Genomic DNA, 20,246 nt, shown 5'->3' on the forward strand with positions numbered 1-20,246 from the left:
AGTGGGACCCTGTCCTTGGGAGGGAGTTCAGTATGATAGGGCATACATGGTGTGATTGTAATGCGTTTATTTTTCTCTGTTATTTTCCGTTTAAGCCGTCTTAACGCCCTGTGACACGATCTTTGCTTTAAGCTCTAATAGTGGAACAATTTAGGGAGACTAATATGTGAAGTTAATGTAATTTATGCATTATGAATATAAATAAAACATTAAGAACAGAGTATTATTAATATACGGGATAACGTACAATGTCTATGAGAGCAGACATCGTGTATATGTGAAGGAGAAGACGTCAGAGCGCTTGGCCAGGTCATAGAAACCTAAGTGACGTAGCGGCTCAAGTCCTAGGCGGTTTGATCGCCAGGCAGGCAAGTCAGATGGCCCTGATGGGAGAACCAGACCATCACGTGTTGTGAGTGGCAGTCCGAATATAATTTCTGGATGAATCGTGAAAGCACGTAGTGATTTCTGCCAAGAAATAGTTTCTGGTTATCTGCTTTATGCGACCTGGTACCGAGGGTGAACATCATGAAGCCCCTGCCTGTGTGGGAGTCTGCGTTCTAGGGAGAGATGGGCCTAACAAGTGAAAAATAAACAGGGGATGGGGTATTCCAGATTAAGTGTAGGAGAAAAATAAATCGGGTAAGAGGACAGAGTCATGGTTTGAGGCAGGGGTGGTGTTTTAGGGATGGCCTGTCGGATGAGGGGACGTTTGAACAGAGACCTGAAGCCACTGCCTTCTGAAGGAAGAGTGCAGGAAGCGGGAGAAAGAGCAAATGCAAGGACTCTACACCGGATGCTTAGTTGCTGAGTGAAGGATCTGGAAAGGAGGCCAGTGTGAGCAGCAAAGAGCAGCGGAACCAGAAAGTGGTGGAAGATGAGGCCGAGGGGGAGAACCTGTAGGCCACAGAGAGGATTTTATTCTGAGCTAGGAAACTGCTGGAAAGGTCTGAGCCTACAAATGACATGACCTGAAAGTTTTAGAAAGACGATTGTACACTATTCTGTGCTGTGTGGAGGGTAGACTTTAGCTCCCTGCAGCTGGAGTTTGTAATCAATCCCGGGTTTGCGTGGGCCATGAGTCCACGACGGGGGTAACGCAGGAGCGTCTGCACCGCCTAGGTAGACGGTGTTACTGGTGAAGTTTGTCACGGGGACTTGCTGGGAAGGTCACTGGCTCCACGCAGAGTGATCAGATCAAATGCATGGTGTTCAAGGTCACTGGGAACTTGGGGTAGACCTTTCCTCTGCCCTTCCAGGCTCCCTACATTCCTGAAATTCAGAAGAGAGGTTCTTGGCACAGCTTTCTCCTGATACTGAATTGCTTGGGATCGTTAGTAGGATTCGAGATGGGGTCAGTTTGTCTTGTTTCAAAACAGAGAAAAGGGAAGGAATTTAGAAAGCTTGCCTACTAATATTGAAAACTCTATCCTTGCCACCAGTTTTCAGTTACGAAATTATCAACTATAGAAAGAATTGGTGGAAGTTGTGATTTTGTGGGAAAAGCACAGGGATATACAGTCTTCCATCATTACGGGTGAAATCGTTGATACGTCCTTTTTCTGAAGAATATATATATTTTTTCTGAAGAAGATATATATATAGATATATATCATAGACATTGTATGTTATCCTGTATATTATATATATATCATATACATATGATGTATGTATATATATATCTCAAAAGCTTCTAAAAATAAGCTCCTTAAAACTGCAATTCTCCAGGAATTTGCCCTAAGGGAATAGTCAGAAAAAAATACAAAATACAAAATACAAAAAAATACAAAATACAAAAATGATTATAAGTAGTATTTAAAATAGCTGTATAATCTCTCTCTCTCTCTCTCTCTCTCTCTCTCTCTCTCTTTCACACACACACACACATAAATGGAAATAACTCAATATTCAACATCAGGCAATTGGCTGACCAAATTTTAGTAAAAACTTATTAGAACAGCCAATGTAGTTACTGAAGAATCATTTTTTATTTAATGATATGTGGAAGTAGTCACAATATATTGCTAAATGAGTAGAATGGGGTACAAAATGCTATGTATACTAAGAGGAGAGTGAAAAAGATACGTAGAGATTCACCCAAATGTTAACCAGTAGTTCTGAGTGGTGAAAATAGGATGTTTTTGTTTTATCTTTTGCACTTTATAATCTTCAAAAGCTTTAGGTAAGAATCTGTACTATTTCCCTATTTAGGGAATGCACTATATATATATTACTTTAAAATGTTTGTTTTCATAATTAAAAAGCTAACATTATCAGATAATATTTTGGCATTTAAAAACCATCTTAGAATATTCCATATCATTGGAGTGGAAAAGGTACCAATCTAAGACATTCTGTGTGCGAGGCTCTTCCGTTTTGCTTTGAAGACTGTGAGAACTGACAACCACCTTTGCTTTTAATGGTCATCTTTATAGAGAGGGAAGGAGCGCGGCCTCAGGGGGTGAAGGGCTAAGTAGTTAAGGACACAAAGTGACACATCACATTGCTGGTGCCGGGCTCAGCAGGCACCATCCTCCTCTCCTGTAGGTGGAAACCCTCAAGGTTAGACCCTGGCCAACTTCTTGCTTTTAAGTTTTAGTTTCAGATCACCTGAGAAAAATAATGACCAAGTGAGGCCTTTTCTGGTCTCGTACCTAATAAGTGCTTGATGCTCAGGCCAGGGTCCCAGTCTGGCTGAATCTGAAGCAGGCAACACCTAACTGTGTATCTACTTCCAAAAGCCTTTTCATCTACTTCCAAAGCCTAACCCTCCAGGGGCAAGCCAGCAGACGTGGCCAGGTGGTGATGACAGTCCTGAGACAGAGGGACTACAGGCTTCACTGTCCATTCCGAGTGAGTTGTAATTTCCAAATTATGCTAGTACCATTTGGCTTCTTAGAATGGTCTTTGGTTCAATAGCTGCTGTTTATTTTAATTATTGTTTGTTATTATTATTGCAAACTATAGTTCTTTAAAAAAGTTTATTGAGGTATAATTGATGTACATGATTTTTTTTAAGTGTATAACATAATGATTCAATATCTTTATAATAAGCCATATTTACTTATAGTCTGTGGGCTACTCGGAAAAAAAACCCAGATGTTTCATTGGCTCTGATGAAACAAAACTTCAAATAATTGCTGTGAAATCAGATTGGTCCCGTCCCCCTGTCCTGTTGTCTTTGGGATTTCTATTGCTCAATCAGTCAAGCAGATTTATACACAAGGACCCAAAACACTGCTTATTTAAACTCACTAATTGTATATTGACAACATTATTACAGCGGGCAAGATGAGATTTAACTTATATGTATGATGTTTATAAAGTTCCTAAAATAAAGGCTTGATAGCAAACCCAGTGATAATCTAGTTATCATGAGTTGATGTCATCTCTAAACTATATTATTGTAAAAGTCTTTTTTTTTAAATTTGGTTATTGGATGAATGAGGAAAATTGATGTTCACAAAGTATACATTTGAACTATTTGACGTACCTCTTTTCATTTCCATGCTTTTTTCTCTTAAGATTAATAAAGTTAAGTCATTTCCATTTTTTCCCCCAAAAGCCACATGAAGCAGACATTTCACTATTTGCTTCCAAACACAGATGGATCAGTAAGTAACTAATTACCCCTTAGCAAGTCACCTTACAGTGAGCGAGAGATCACTTTCTGGTTCTGTTTTTCTCCAAGTAGTCTTTGGATCAACTGAATCAGAATATGTGAGAGGAAAGAGGAAAAAAAAGAGAGAGAGAGAGGGAAGGAAGGAAGAAAAGGGGGGATAGAGGGAAGGAGGAAGAAAAGAAAGGGTATTTTATTGTAGCTACTCTTATCTGGGAGGGCAGATCTGGGTCTACGTTATTCAAATGAGCTTTAATTAACCAGAAGGTGGCAAAAATGGCACATGGATCATCAGACAGTGGGTAAGAGATGTAGGCGGGACATGTCAGAAATTAAAGACAAATTTAATTGATATTACAGTGTTGCCTATAGTCATACCAGACTGGGTGATACTACTTCTAATCAACGTGCTCACCATCGTCACAGCTATTGTTTATCAAGTGCGTAGGCATCTGCTAATGAGCGAAAGATGACCATGTTGTACGCGTATTACTTAATCCTTCCAATAAGCACTGAGTAGATAGCTTTTTAAGAGAGATGGGTAAACTGAGGCTTAGGCTTAGGTCAAAGAACTTACCGAAGGTGACACAGTTAGTGTGGAGTACGGGACTCGAACTTAGGTCATTGTGTTTCTCAAGTTCCATGGCTGATTGTCAACTGCAGATAAGAGGAATTTCTACAACCGCTTTCACTGTCCGATGTATAGGAACCGCGCACTCACTTTTTTCCTCCGTCCACACGGAGTGAGTAGTGGGTTCGAATCACCAAAATCTACTAATGGATGAAATGCTCATAGTATAGTCAGCTCTGGTGGTTTTAACAATCTCAAAAAGCAGGGATGGGATGACTGGCGTTATAAAGCCGTAACGCGTGTTTCTAGAAAGGAAAAGGCAACTAAGCCTCGTTTTCAGGCATTTCATTGCATGTGCTTTGGCTACTCTGTCACTGCTTCTGGCTGTTGTCTTTTAAAAGTATTTCTTTGCATGGATCTCTTTACTTCATGATCTCCCATTGTGTCTGCCTTTTTGAAATCGCGGCTTGGAAGCAATTTAATCTTAACCGATTTTAAAAACAAGGTCACATCTTAATGTGAATACTTTAAAATTAACCCCGCTTGCTGACATGATGTGAAATAGCTCAGCAATGTTCCCATGACCTGTTTTTATGCCTTTTGATATTTCATATGATCTCCAATCAGTTGGACAGATTGCAGCTGGAGCTGTGGAACCTGGCTGCCGCTGCCACTATGACACCGAGTCTGGTGTTAGCAGCACAGAAGAGGAGAAGCACTCGGGGAAGCCGGAGATTGACGCAGGTGCAGGTAAGGGCACGTCACTACCTCGGGAAGACCTTTAGAAATCCTCTGCAAAAGACAGCCCCGTTTCCATCTTCCATCTTCCCACCCTTGTTTCCTCCTCCTTCCACCTTTATTTTCTTTTCAGCTAATGACTTTGATGGCAGAAGGTGCCTGAGAGGCCTTAAGGGGAGCTTTGAAGCTGACATCAGATATGAATGTTATTATTCTTTTTTGAATATATTAATGCCTAGATTGGAGGAAAAAAAGGGACTTTAGAATATAAAAGAAATAAATAAAAAAAAAAAGAAAAAAAAAAAGAATATAAAAGAAATATTGATGGGGATTTTCAGATCAGTCTCACCTCATCGGCGGCCACCCAGTTAGTTGAGTACGTGGGAGGATCCGCCTACCTGACCCCCTGGAGACAGGGAGAGCCAAGGCACATTTCACAATGGTTTATTTGAACTCATTATTATTATTTTTTAAAATTAGGGAAGAATTCACTGCCATCAGCATATGACCTGGCTCTTGGTGATGAGTATTCCAGCTGCAAGATTGCCAGTTAAGAGTGACTCAGCAGACCATGACTCACACACATCGGGTCCAACACCCTGTGTTCTATAAATCAGGTCTCCCCATATTTAGTAGAGGGATTTTTAAAACTGCCCTGATTTAAATATATGTGTGTGTATATGGGGGGGGGTATTCATTTTGTTCTTCATATGGTCGCATTACCCCTACCTCTAATTTTTAATGACAGTCATTAAGCGCTGTGAGGTATTTGAGATTTTACCCTGTTTTCAAGCAAACAAGGTTGCCATCCACAGTTTCATAGTCTGAGCAGAAGACACAAGACTCCTGGGTCAGAGAAAAAGGACTTGTTGTTACAATAAATAGAAGCCAGAATCTATGCACTTAGGTTGGCTCCCTGAGCTCGAGCTCCCCCTGGGCAGTGTGGAGAGGGCCCGGTGGCATTTGAACGTGAAGTAGACAGACGAGTTATGGGAGGGGGAGCCTGACTGCTTAGGGAATCCAAATCTTCTGTGGTGAGCGTTCCACCGGAGGAGCTCCAGTGTACCTCCCGAACATTCTGCAATGCCCTCATAGTAGTTGTTACTGACGAAATCTGATTCAATCAAGAACATATCATTTATGGTAAACAGCAGAAGGGAGGTATGGAAGAAAGACTTGCTAGGGCCTTCTATGTGCCAGGGACCGTGCGAAGCATTTTGTGGTTTACTATCACAAGGATTGTGTGAGTCAAGCATTTCTGTCCCCATTTTACCGGTAAAAGAATGAAAGCTCAGAGAGGTATTGTTTCCCAAGTTCAGCCAGCTCCGTCTGATCCCTAAGTACACACTCACTTCACCAAAGCAAATTGCCTCCAGTTGTGAATATCACTTGCTGCTTTTTAAAATTTTTATTAATTAATTAATTAATTAATTAATTTGAGAGAGAGAGAGAGAGTGAGGGAGCATGAGTAGGGGTAGGGGCAGAGGGAGAGGGAGAAGCAGACTCTACTGAGCAGGGAGCCTGCTGCAGGACTCGATCCCAGGACCCTGAGATCAAGACCTGAGGGAAGGCAGATGCCCAGCTGACTGAGCTACCCAGGCACCCCTCGCTTGCTGTCTTAGATTCATTTCCTGCCTGCAAAAGCCCATAGTTACGATAAAAAAAAATGTCATGTTTCATACTCATACTTCTGAGAAAGGTTCCATTACTCCTCCCCCTTACTTCGGGAACGTCTGACTCCCCCGTGGCGTGTGTGTTCCTAGAATAGCTCAGCTGGACGCCACTGGCCCCTTCTCTCCTAGAATTTAGGCACAGTACATTATTATATGGTGGGTAGGCAGTTTTATTCCCCCATTTTCCTTAATGTTCTTTAATTAATCCATAAATTTAAGGGCCAGCTTAGCAAAACAGAGGACTTTATTTAAATGTTTTTCATAACTGACTTTTTAATATACTTTTATGCAGGAATTTGAATAGCAACACATATACTATTAAAGAGACTTGACACTGCTTTAATTTAATTTTGTTTTAAACCCAGTAATAATCCGTAATGAGATACTGTGGACCGATGAAGTGAAATATGAATAATGAAGTAAAATTCTTTCAGGTGAATTGGCTACATGTTCCCTGAATGAACATTTGGCCCTACCTTTCCCTCTGGCAGCTTGTAGGAACAATTTAGTAAATAACTGCTGTGATATGCAGAGGACCACGTATAAAAGTCAACACCCACCTTATTGATAGGCCTGAAATTTCTGTTACCTCTTTGGAAGAAGTCATCAAAAGTTACCTTCCAAGTATATTTGTTAGGGGAAATGGAATATCAGCTATTACTGCCTTACTTCACAAACGGTTTATTGTGATAGCTGGCAAAAGACCAAGGGGATGCAACAAAGGGCAGTTGTAGTTTGTGGGAGGAGGGGAAATGCAGTGAGGAGACGGTCCTGGACGGGGTATCAGGACAGGGGGGGACGTAAGACCGGGGCTTTACATTTCTGGTAGGTCCTTGGTAATGAGGCAGACGGTGAGGCTGGCCAAAAAGATGGGCAATAAAAAATACGAGGAAGACACATTTGCCTACTGGATAAATTTCCATAATTTGGAGGTTGGCACACTGGTACGGTAACGCCTAGCGTCTTCGATAAGTGAGAAAGATTCAATTGATAGGGAAATTATTAAGACGGCCAGTTTAGGAGTTCCTATCTCCCTAAGTATTATTCTCCAGTTGGAAAAGCTAAGTGCTTTGGGTATTTGACATGACATCCTTTTACTTATTTTGCACAGGTCACTTCACCGGAAATGCATGTATTTGTTAAATAATAAGAAATGCATTTGAAGCTTGAAGAAACATATTGAGCTTAGATTTATTAAAGTACGGTGGCTAGGACACCCAGATTTGCCAGGGAATTAGAGATGAGAACTTAGGAAATACTTCAAGAAGGTTATTTATGTTGAAATTTGTCCCAGACTACAAAGTCCTGTCTTGTTCTGTGATCCTGTTTTGCCAAAGGCAAAAACGGTTTCTGAACACAGACCGGAGGTATCCTGACCTGGGATACAAATTGGTGTCTTTCGTGAAAAGTCTTACCTTGAGCTACGAAGTTATTTGATGACTAAATCTAGGTAGAGCAGCTTTACCATGTGGGAGTAATGGGTCGGGTAATAATCAGCTCCCACCGCATTGTGAGTGCGCGGCTGACTGCGCCCACAGGTGCGAGCAGCACAGGCTGAGGCCGCACACACTGCGATGCTATAGGGCGCGGCGATTTCTAAGAAGATGAAACACTGGGTCTTTTTATTACATAATTTTTTTTCTGCAAGTCCTAATATTTCAAATGAAAGTAGGCAGTGTGTGTGTGTGTGTGAGAGAGAGAGAAAGAGAGAGAGGGAGAGAGAGAGAGAAAGGGGGGGAATGGTGTGGAGATTTTGTTTCTGAGGGTTCTGATGTTCAGTTTTCCTTTAATAGGCGTCCTTTAAATTGAGGGCCCCTCTTTTCATCACGAAGGCCGTTATTGAACCATGAACCATGGAGGCGATGGCGTCAGAGTCGAGGCCTTGCTGGGTGTATAGCATCAGCAGCTTGATAGCGCACGTGCCCCACAGGGGGTTACACAGAGCATCCCCCCCCCTCCCCGCGGGCTTTGGCCTAAGTAACCCCGCTTTCCGACCTCATTTTGTAGCACCCGACAGGACTTTCGGGTTGGAGGCCGGGGCGCCGCTGCACTCAAGCACCGGGGCCGCCGAGGCAGGTGCATGGGACGCGTCCCCGCGGGGGAAGGAAGCAGCGGCCAAAGAAGAGGCGCTGGCGCCGCGCAGGGATGCTCACCGGGATGCTCACCGGGATGCGCACCGGGATGCCGATGGGACCGCGACGCAAGAGGAGGAGGATGCAGCACTGCGGGGGGGAGCAGGGGTCGGGGAGGCCCTCCGGGGGGCGCAGAAGCCCCCGGCCGCTGCGGGGGGACAGCGGGCGGAGGGAAGGGCCAGCCCTCGGGGCCCAGCACCTGCGGCCGGAGCAGCAGAGGATCCCAGGCCGGCTACAGTGGAGCTAGGCCCCGGGGGAGAAGGGGCTGCCGGAGCCCCCCGCGGAGGTGCGGGGGGAGGGGAGGCTCCCCAAGAGCCGGCCTTGCGGCCCCCGGAGCTGCAGACGCAGGAGGGGGAGGCTGAGGCCGGGCTTGCAGCGCGGGAGCCCCGGGGGGCTGGGACCGCGGGCGCGGAGGAACCGGGGGCGGCGGGGCGCGCGGGGGCTGGGCGGCCAGCGGCTCCGGGGGCGAGCGGGGGACCGGCCAGCGGCACCTCCGCCCCGCAAGGCGCCCCCAGGGCAGCTGCCCGCCCGGGCCCCGACCTCCCGGGAGCGCGCGGGCTTGACGGGGAGGAGCAGGGGTCCGGGGAGGAAGCGAGGCCTGGGGAAGAGGCGCCAGGCTCCCCGAGGGACACGGAGCGGGACGCCGAGGGCCGAGCCCCCGCGGGGCCCCCGGGAGGCGGCGCGGGGAGGGGAGGGCCGGCGGCCGCGAGCGCAGGGGCGCCTGCAGGGGCGCGGCCGCGGGACGGAGGGGAGACGCCCAGCGAAGCGGGGGGCGCGCGGCGCGGGGGCAGAGCGGAGCTGCTTCCCGGGGGGCCCGAGGCCGACCCGGGGCAGGACCCCGACCCGGAGCGCGCGGCGGTGCCGGGAGCTCGGGCGGGAGCGGGACAGGCCCCGGGGCCCGAAGGAGCGGGGCTCAGCGCGGGGGCCCCACAGGGCGTCTCGGCGGGGGGCCCTACGGCGGGGGGCAGGCTGAGCGGAGGCGCTCTGTCCGGGGCCCCGGGCCAGGACGCGGGGCGCGCTGCGACCACCGTGCTGGGCGCGGGGGGCCCGGAGCGCGGCGGGAGCCCCCGGGGAGGACTCCAGGCCGGAGGGCGGGCGGCAGGCCTGGCGGCACCCGAGACGCAGGCGGTGGCGGATTTGAAGCCCGCGGAGGGGCAGGCAGGGGCCAAGGAGGGCGCCTCCCCGCCGGGCGCGGCTGGCACGGACACCTGGCACGGAGGGGAGCAGCGGCCCGGGCGGCGGGCGGAGGGCGCGAGGGAGGGGGCGGAGGGGCCCGGCGGGGAGCGGGGGGCGGAGGAGGGCGCAGCGCCCCTTGGGGAGGAGGAGAGGGCGGGGGAGGAGGGCGCAGCGCCCCTTGGGGAGGAGGAGGGGGCGGGGGCGGAGGGCGCAGCGCCCCTTGGGGAGGAGGAGAGGGCGGGGGAGGAGGGCGCAGCGCCCCTTGGGGAGGAGGAGGGGGCGAGGGAGGAGAGCGCAGGGGCGGAGGGCACGGGGCCCGGCGGAGAGGAGGGGGCGGGGGCGCGGGCGGGGAGCGCCGGGCACCGCGGGGAGGAGGGGGCAGGGGTGAGGACACCCGACGCCAAAGGCTCAGAGCCCCGCGGGGAGGAGGGGTTGCGGGTGGGGGCCGCGGGGCAGGGCGGGGAGGAGGGGGCGGGGGCAGAGGGCGCAGCGCCCCTTGGGGAGGAGGGGGCGGAGGCGCGGGCACCGGATGCAGAGGGCGCAGCGCCCCTTGCAGCGGAGGGAACAGGGGCGGAGGGCGCGGGGCCCCTTGGGGAGGAGGGGGTGGGGGCGCGGGCTCCCGACGTTGAGGGCACAGCGCCCCTTGGGGCGGAGGGAGTAGGGACGGAGGGCGCGGGGCCCGACGGGGAGGAGGGGGAGGGGGCGGAGGGCGCAGCGCCCCTTGGGGAGGAGGGGGCGGGGGTTCGGGCACCGGACGCAGAGGGCGCAGCGCCCCTTGCAGCGGAGGGGACAGGGGTGGAGGGCTCAGCGCCCCTTGGGGCAGAGTGGGCGGGGGTGGAGGGGGCAGCACCCCTTGGGGCGGAGGGCGGGGGGCCCCGCGGGGAGGAGGAAGAGGGGAAGGGGGGCGTAGCGCCTCTTGAGGAGGAGAGGGCAGGGGTGGAGGGAACAGCGCCCCTTGAGGCGGAGGTCGGGTGGCCCGGCGGGGAGGAGGGGGAGGGGGCGGGGGGCTCAGCGCCCCTTGAGGAGGGGGCAGGGGCGGAGGGCGCGGGGCCTGGCGGGGAGGAGGGGGAGGGGGCGGAGGGTGCAGCGCCTCTTGGGGAGGAGAGGGCAGGGGTGGAGGGCGCAACGCCCCTTGGGGCGGAAGGGGAGGGGGCGGAGGGCACAGCGCCCCTTGGGGCGAAAGCGGAGGGGGAGGGGGCGGAGAGCGCAGCGCCTCTTGGGGCAGAGGGGGCGGGGGTGGAGGGCACAGCGCCTCTTGGGGCGGAGGGGGAGGGGGCAGAGGGCGCAGCACCTCTTGGGGCAGAGGGGGAGGGGGGCGGAGGGGGCAGCACCTCTTGGGGTGAAGGGGGCAGGGGTGGAGGGCGCAGCGCCCCTTAGGGCGGAGGGCGGGGGGCCGGGCGGGGAGGAGGGAGAGGGGGCGGGGGGCGCGGGGTCCCTTGGGGCGGACGGGGCGGGGGTGGAGGGGGCAGCGCCCCTTGGGGCGGAGGGGGAGGGGGCAGGGGGCGCGGGGTCCCTTGGGGCGGACGGGGCGGGGGTGGAGGGGGCAGCGCCCGTTGGGGCGGAGGGGGAGGGGGCGGGGGGCGCGGGGTCCCTTGGGGCGGACGGGGCGCGGGCTCCGGGCGCAGAGGGCGGGGGCCCCCCGCCGGACCCCCCGGAGCCGGGCGCGCAGGACCCCGGGGGCGCGGGCGCCGAAGCCCCGCGGGGGGCAGCGGCGGGGGGCGACGAGGGCAACCCCGGGCCGGAGGCGGGCGAGCCCGAAGGCCTGGGCGGGGCGGCGGCCCCGGGGAGCCGGTCAGGACCGCGGAGAGCGGCAGCGCGGGGCCCGGGAGCGGCGAGGTCCGCGGGCTGCAGGGAGGACGCGAGGCAGCCGGGAGCGCGCCCCTGACGCCGGGCGGGGCTCAGAGCCCCAGGTGAGTGGGTGGCCGCTCCGAGCTCCAGGGCCCCCTGCCCCTGCCCACCCCCCACCCCGACCCCAGCTCCTCTCTGCAGAGGGGGAGTCCAGGTCCCCTTCGCGGCCTCCAGGCCAGGACGGGCCACAGGGGCCACCCAGGCTCTGCCCGAAGTCATTTCCCTTTTAGTGGACGGCTCTGGCTGTTTGCCTGGAAGTGGGCTCTCTGCCCTCATTTCTGCAATGTCCGTGAAGCCTCATATATGCATACCTAACATAAGATAAAATACGTTAAAATAGTAAAAAATACATACACATAAAAAATATCTGTAAAATATTGCAGAGGGTAACTAGGGGCCAACATTATTTTTAGCATTTCCTGTTTTCCTGCCATTTCCCCGATGCCCTCATAGGCTTAGTGCCCAATTTCTACTATCTTGCGTGATTTTACTCATCGTTCTATCCTTTTTTTTTTTTTTTTAATTATTTTTCAGGATATTTGAAAGATGTCTTCTGGAAGACTTAGAGACTGGAGAAAGAGTCACCAAGCATCTCACTAGAACTTTAGATTTCCTCTTTTTTAAATCACTGTGCTTGTGTGAGCTGGCTGGACCTGTAGGACCCTCTGGGGGCAGCGGCTCCCAATGGGGGACTGTGAGGCTGTTGCTAGTCAACATAGCCAACCTGTCTCTACTCATATCAAATTGATAGTTTTCAAGTGTTTGACGTTTACCAAAGATCACCGAAAGGCTCAGCCCTCACACCTGGGGTTTGTTTAAAATCTTTTTTTAATTTATAATCAGATATTAGGCCCGGTTTCATATGTTTAGACTTTTATTTAAAGTCTGTGGCTTGGGGGTTTAATGACCTGGTTTATAAAAATGAGTTCTAAAGGTCCTTCCGTGTACACTCGATGCTAAAGATTGCTGCAACCCTGTAAATGGTTCCAGAAAGGGATTCTATGGCACATAGAAATATTAGAAATATGTATTCATCTTATTTATGCCAGAGGAGTCAAGTGGCAGTCTTATTTCAAAATGGCCTTTGTTTTCTCCGTTTATTTCTGTAGTTTTGCTCTCTGAGGTTGTCATCAGTGTCTGTGGCACTTGGTCCCTGAGGGCCTTACTTATAGGTCCTTTCAAATGTAGATCAAAGTAGTAAATAATTTAGCCGACTGAAATGAGTCACAGTAATTATAGCAGGTAAACCTTGCACGTGGGCACATGCCCCGACGTTCTAGACTCTGGATTCTTTGGTTGATGTCATCTGGTGGAAAAGCAGCTTGGATTAAGTTAGTGTGCTGCTCACCTTCCCAAGTTCTGGTATTTCAGACTCGTGAACTAACCTTGCAGGGCGTTGTAACTCAACACTCAGAATCCCTTTCTAAATTACCTGTTGATATTATTACAAGTAGTTGTGCATCAGCGTGCCCACTGGGGATTCTGAATCTTCTTTGGAAAATGTCTTTGTTCCTAGACCAGTACCCTAGAGGGCTCATATGTTTGGCCATCTTTTCTCCCAAGAGGAGGTGAAACAAAATTTCCTAAAGCAGTGACTCTCCAACTGGGCTACACATTAGACTTGGGAGGAGCATGGCATGAATGATTGGACCCCGGGCCCCGTCTCCCGCAGAGATTTGGATTTGATTAGCTTTAGATGAGTGTAGACATCAAGTGTTTTGGTTTTTGGGTTATTTTTGTTTGTTTTTAAAATTATGTAGCTAAAATTGAGGACCACTGCCCTAAATCATCATATAATCTATGCTGACTGTCCTATACCCTGTGCCCTCCAGGGACCAGGTGTATGACCGTGGTAAGTATATTTCATTTTAATAAGGGAGCCCTTGAATGGTCAAAGATATAATGGACCTGTGGTTCTCAAAATGTGGTCCCTTGACAGGACATCTGCATCACCTGGAACTGTTCCAAATACAAAGCCCCGCCCTCATGTCACACCTATTAAACTGGAAACTGTGGCCGGGGCCTGGCAGTTGGTGTTTTAACAAGCCCTCCGGGTCACTCTGATGTACTCTAAAGTCTGGAACTGCTCTTGTGGACGGTGGATTGTACTGAGGACTAGTCTCAGTTGGAACATGGGTTGCAGAAACACTGTGAAGCTTCTCTGTTTGTCTCTTTCTTTCTCTGCGTCTCTATTCTTCTCCCTCTCTGGGAAGGGGAACTCACTATAGAAGCGATGGATTCAACATGAAGCTTATTTTCATTATGACTGTCAGGATGTGTTTATGACATGTCCCAGCCCCACCCCCTACCGAGGAGGAGCACCACTCAGCACACCGCTGATCTCCACTGTCGGTCTTAGGTTTTGTGAGTGGGTTTCATCTGCATTTGATCCACTTTCGTTTACTGCTGAGCCGCATCACTGTGGGGCTCTGCAGTGTTGGTTCCCCCATCTCCACCTCAATGCTACAGGGCACGTTGAACACAGAGCACCTTAGGAGAAAGATTGCAAACTTGTTAATTCCATTGAAGAATGAGTCTTGTAACAAATGTGCTAAATGGAAATTGCATTGAATTATTTTTATATTTAACACATTCCGTCAAAACATTCTGCAACATAATCCTACAATCTGCATGTGGGTTTAAGTGTGAAATTCAGTGTTGTGATATTTTGATTAAATGGATTCCTTTCTCTGCAAATACTATGTCGATACAACTAGTTGTATGTGCGGCGAACTGATTTTCCCCCCTTGTTTCCTTATTAAAAGCCTAAACAAACTACATGTTTACAGATAAGACGTGAATGATTCCTTATAGATAACACTACACTTTGAAAATCATCTTTGTCTTTTCCTTATGAATTTAAACTCTGTAAAGCAGAAAAAGTTTGTTTCATTGGGCTGTTTGTGTTGCCCGTCGACACTCAAACACGTCTGCATTCGTACGTGCCTTTCCCATACATGGGATAATGCCAGAGAGGAAAACTATCACCGTTGCATAAATAAGTACATAAAAGCTCAATAAAGCTAAGTGGCCTGTCCACAATCATGGGCAGTCTCAGGTCTTCTGATCTCAAACTCTTGATATTTTTTCTTCTCACACGCTCTGTTCTAGCAAGAGGCATAGTAAATAGATACCAAGATACTAAATATCTAAAGCATAAGATACTTGTAGAAGGAAAACACAAAATAAGGAAGGGTGAGTTGGAGAGTGACTCCGAGAGAATTCTAGCTGTGTTTATTCCCTGTTTTCTTGCATCTCCTATGGCTGGCCACGGCGACACAGCACTTCTTTTACAGGATGCATTTGGGTGGTTTAGAAGGGGAAATAACAAATCTCACGAATATAAACTGTATCAGCAAGAAGGGATTTATATTTCCAGCCAATCAAAGAATATGGTAAATTACTTAAGTAATTCAGGAGAAAAATAGACAACCAAAGTAAATGTAGGCAGAATTAGACTATGTACATTTTTTAAAATTAAGCTTTTTCTGTGGCTTTATCAATTCTTGTTATAAATATAAAGTTGAGCTCCTCAATACTTCTAAGTCAATAATTTTGCCACAGTTATTGCCCTTGGAAAATGACTGTATGAGAAAAGAAAAGAAAGCCTTAACGATTCATCTAATAAGTGAAATATTCTAACAGCTTCAAGGACAGCCCAGTAAAGGTCACTTCTGACCTTGGGCAATATTTCCTTCTTGTCTTCTATACCCACCTGATTGTGTCATTGAAAAGAATCTCCCTGTCACCCTGGTCAGAGGAACAAGGGAACAGGGAATAAATATAGCTAGATTTTTTTCAAAGTCACTCTCGAACCCCCCCTTCTTTTGTTTTCTTTGGTTTTTCCTTCCTCCTAATACCACGCATGTCCTATGTCAGAAAATATAAAATCTGTCAGATAAAATGCTAGATATTTGAGAATACACATTCCTTTTGAGATTCCTTCCAGAAGTCTCAGACTGTTTATTTATTTATTTTTTTTAAAAGATTTTATTTCAGAGAAAGAGAGAGAGAGAGCAGGAGCAGGGAGAAGGGCAGAGGGAGAAGCAGACTCCTCACTAAGCAGGGAGCCTGACCTGGGGCTCAGTCTCAGGACACCGGAATCATGACCTGAGCTGAAGGCACTTAACTGACTAAAGCCACCCAGGTGTCCCTCAGACTGTAGCCCTTACAGTGCTTTGCGGTGATGCAATGTCCCCATTTTTCATTAAGGAAAACAGAGTACACAGAAGATTTCTGGGCCAGAGAAGCTTGTGCCAAAGCCTGTTTAAGAACTACGTCTCCACCTTCTTTGTCAAATCCTTCCTTGTCCTTATTAAATATCTACTTATAACTAAGGAAAATATTATAGGAGAAAACCTCTGCTTGTTCAGGAGCTTGGTACTAATGTGACACGGAGACCTTCAAGCTGGTGTGGGTGCAGCCCTGAGGAGAAATGAAGCTTTTCTTTCTTTTTATTTATTTATTTATTTATTTATTTATTTATTTATTTATTGAAATGAAGCTTTTCAAGGGACTCACCAACAAGGCTACTTTGCAAGTGCTCAACCTCCATATGCACTTCTGTCATGAAATGGAACTGAAAACTACTTGCACTCAGGTCTTCCCTTTTGCCAGCCTCCCGTTCTTTCTTCATAAGAGGTGTCAACTCCTCGTCCGTTCAACAACTTTTTCTGTTGCCTCTGGGATGTCACAAATGATGAACAACTTGAAATACGGTGCAGGTGTTGAAAATGGGAATGACCTCAATGCCTGGTTAACAAGTCCTTCTGCAAATCAACTGGTTTTCAATTCTTTGTTTTCAAGAAAACTAAAGAAGGTCTTAATTGAGTTGTCGGCTGATGAGGCATTAAAACAAGTTTTGGCATTCCGTCAGTCGGTGGTTTTTGGTGAATCACTCAGAAGGAGGTCAAAGAAGACATTGCAGCACAATACACCAAACCACTTCCATTCCCACCTATTTACATGGGGGACACTCACAGATACCCCATTTGTACATCATGACCAATAAAACAAAATGGAATAGAACTGATGTTCAACAGTCTCCGTTAGCGGTAAATAATATTTGTTCATTGATACACAAAACTAAAAATAGAAGTCACCGTCTTAAGAGATGCATTCCTACTCTTACTTTTTTTGTAGGTAATGGTTATCAAACCTATAATACGTGTATGTTGTTTGGGTCAAATACGTATTACTCATTATTGCAATGATAGCTCAGTCCAGAAGAGATTTAACACATGGAAACCTACGTTCATAAGAAATTTTTTTAAAGATTTTACTTTATTCATAGAGACACGGGGGGGGGGGTGCAGAGACACAGGCAGAGGGAGAAGCAGGCTCCATGCAGGGATCCCGACGTGGGACTTGATCCTGGGCCTCCAGGATCACGCCCTGGGCCGAAGGCGGCGCTAAACCGTTGAGCCACGGGGGCTGCTCCATAAGAAAATTTTTAAAAGAGACAAAACGAAAACAAAAACAAAAACAAAAACAAAAACAAAAAGACAGATTCTTCACTATAGAGAGCCCAGTAATGGTTACCAGAAGGGAGGTGGGATGGGAGATGGGTGAAATAGGTGATGAAGAGGAAGAGTACACTCATGATGAGCACTGAGCGATGGAGAGAATTGTTGCATCCCTCTATTGTACACCTGGAACTAATAGAACACAGTATGTTTGTTATCCTGGACCTAACATTTTAAAAATGTCCTTTAAGTTTTACTTTATATAATAATTTAGTGACAGGGAAGTACGAGAGGGCAATCAAAGGACTTTCAACCACACAAATAGACTACAGTAGGATAAAAATCTGTGGGCAAAGCAGAAAGCAAGGGAAAAAACCATGAGTTCTCCTAATGCTAAAGAAGAAGTTAGTTATGTACTTTTGAAAATGGGTATCTTCAGTCAGGTTCCCCAAGAAACCCTCTAGGACAGAGGTTTGTGTGCAGCAGGTTTCCTGGGACGTTGCATTTGGAATAACACTGTGGGAGAGTCAGGGACTCAGAATGGGGTTTGGTGTCAATACCCCGGAGGCTGCAGCCTGCATGGGGAGCCCCGGACCCCAGGATGAGGCAGAAGGGACCAGGTCTCTGAGTCCCCACAAAGGGGCAGTCACTGATGGTGGCTGTGTCCTCAGGAGGTAGCGTAACCGTTGCCTACGTGGCTCCGTTCCCTCAGAAGCACTTCCTGTGGAGAGACTCAGATATGAGCCAGTGGCAGATCCCACCCCAGAATGAACGAATACCTCGAAGGGGGCAGCGCGTGGACACCCCACCACATCCCTTTTGACTTCTTTGGACTCATTTAGGAAAAGAGATGTCAACTGTTTCATCTTAGAACATCCCATTGTATAACGTGCTACAAATTACATCTCTTACTATTTAAACCTACATGAAAAACTTGCAGATGTCAATGAGAAAACATATAAGGGGGCATGGACAGCTTTTCAAAGCTCTCTCGGCCGTTACGTGAGCAAAAATATTTGAAGGGCACTGGTGTAAGGGACCAGGTGACTGGCCCCTGGCGGCCGTCACCCCAGCTGCAAGGCACGACAGCCACCAGAAGTGAACTGCTGAAATTTGGATCCATGTATGGAGTTTGTTTTGGCTACACACTACGGAAGTGGTGGTCGGGGAAATAGGCGGGGGATCACGCAGCTTGGGGTTGCTACAAGGACAGAGTCCTGGCACAATGTCCAGCTGTTTGTAGGGAAGAACGTGTGGCCCTGGAGCGCGTCCAAGTACACAGCCAGGCCCGTGGACAGTTTCACTCCAGCAAACGAAGCCAGTGCCAGGGAGCGGGAGGCAGCAAAGTCTTCCTACAAAGAAGCAGGCGCTGCCCATTTGAGGTTTACGGGACATAGAGGCACAACTACGCAGTCCTGTCGTGTTAGGGCAAAAGGAGCCATAGACGTTACTTCAACAAGTGTGGCTGTGTTCCAATAAAACTTTATTTACAAAAGAAAGATGGAGGGCCGGATTTGGCCTGAGGACTGTATTTTGCCAACCTGCCGAAAAAGCAATCAGGTGAGTGGTGCTGCACCCGTGCAGACTAATCCTCACTTGCCATATGCCACAGAGATTTGAGTTTTCAAAAGTACTCCTTAAAGTGCGGAAACAACTGGTGTGCGAACAAATCGCCCTTTAATCCCTTGGTGGACTGGGTGATTTTTTAGAGAATCTTTCTTTTTAAGACTATACTTTATATATATATACATATAAGATTGTATTTATTTATTCATGAGAGACACAGAGAGAGGCAGAGACACAGGCAGAGGGAGAAGCAGGCTCCATGCAGGGAGCCCGACGTGGGACTCGATCCCGGGTCTCCAGGATCAGGCCCTGGGCTAAAGGCGGCATTAAACCGCTGAGCCTCCCTGGCTGCCCTGTCCTGAAAATTTTTAAGCCCAAATTTAATTGATGTTGATGCAGGAAGCATCTGAATTTGTTGACTGCAAGGGAAAATGATATTTTCATAACATTTAATGGTAATAGGGACACTAGAGATCAAGGACTGTACCCTTCCCCACCCCTTTTTTAAAAATATATCTTTTACTGAATTTCAATTTGTAGACTTCCATTTTTAGATACCAGGTTGGGAAAGCAGGGGCCCGGACGGTCTGAGGAACGGGCTGGGCGTTGGTTAGGGAACAAAACAGGATGTTCACCTTTGATGAACAAAAGGTGGATGAGAACTCCCACCTTTAGTCTAGAGACTGTTTCGCTTCACAGCGCTGGTGGCCATCAGATTTTCTTTTTTTGGAGATGCAAAACCCGACTTTCTAATTGCATTCGGTCTCTACATGTTGGTCGGTTGTGTTTGTTTGCTTGTTTTGGTTTTAGGATCGTTAACTTAATTCTTGCCTTGCAAACACTGAAAGGCAGGTGTTCGGAGACAGTGTAGGTGAGACATTTCAGCAGTCGGGATTACAGGCGCTTGCTGAGTCTGGATTATAGGGTTTGCCGGCAGGTGTTGGCAAGCCTCTGCCGCTGGGCCAAGGGTGTCAGCCAGAGACGGCAGAAATCCCAAATGCTAGTTACCTTGATGCGTGCACTCGAGCGCAGGCGCGCGCGCACCCCCGTCGTGGATTAATTTAAAGGAAAGCAAATCTCTAAGAATGCACACTGTCCCCACTGAACTAATCATCAGGTTAGTGGCCGCCTGCTTAGCCCAGAACTCGGCAGCAGGAGTCAACAAATTATAAACGTATCTGAGCCGATACAAATTGGCTTAACAAACTCGAATCTAAATCTCTGTTCTCAATGTTAGCTGCACATGGAAATTTTTTTTTTAAATCCCTGGGGGGTGAGAGTCAGGCATCAGGACTTTAAAAAAAAAAATCTCCACGGTGAGATTAATACACGTAGTCAAGGTTTTGTAACAGACTTCAACCCCTGCTCTGAAAAAGTAGACGGTCAGTGTGGCTTCAGAATCCTGGCCTGGCAGGTTTCCTACAGCTCAACGTATTTTGCTTTTACTATTTTACTCTT

The 20,246-nt window shown here is 48.7% G+C and overlaps 1 protein-coding gene and 1 long non-coding RNA gene across 2 annotated transcripts in view; both read left to right on the top strand.

The window, feature by feature from the left end:
• Window positions 1-11,286, top strand: part of ERICH3 (glutamate rich 3) — a 97,567-nt gene extending 86,281 nt beyond the window's left edge. Inside the window, exons 13-15 of the mRNA XM_025478580.3 lie at window positions 4,818-4,940; window positions 8,609-9,944; window positions 11,262-11,286. Of these exons, the coding sequence (XP_025334365.1) occupies window positions 4,818-4,940; window positions 8,609-9,944; window positions 11,262-11,286 (1,484 nt within the window). The remainder of the gene's footprint in view (window positions 1-4,817; window positions 4,941-8,608; window positions 9,945-11,261) is intronic.
• Window positions 11,287-11,603: 317 nt separating this feature from the next.
• LOC112641047 (uncharacterized) lies at window positions 11,604-14,535 on the top strand. Its single transcript, XR_003124440.3, has 2 exons — window positions 11,604-11,819; window positions 12,292-14,535. It is a non-coding gene; the product is annotated as an uncharacterized LOC112641047 (long non-coding RNA).
• Window positions 14,536-20,246: the final 5,711 nt, after the last annotated feature.

This window comes from Canis lupus, chromosome 6, assembly GCF_003254725.2.
Source record: "Canis lupus dingo isolate Sandy chromosome 6, ASM325472v2, whole genome shotgun sequence".
Lineage (NCBI taxonomy): Eukaryota > Metazoa > Chordata > Mammalia > Carnivora > Canidae > Canis > Canis lupus.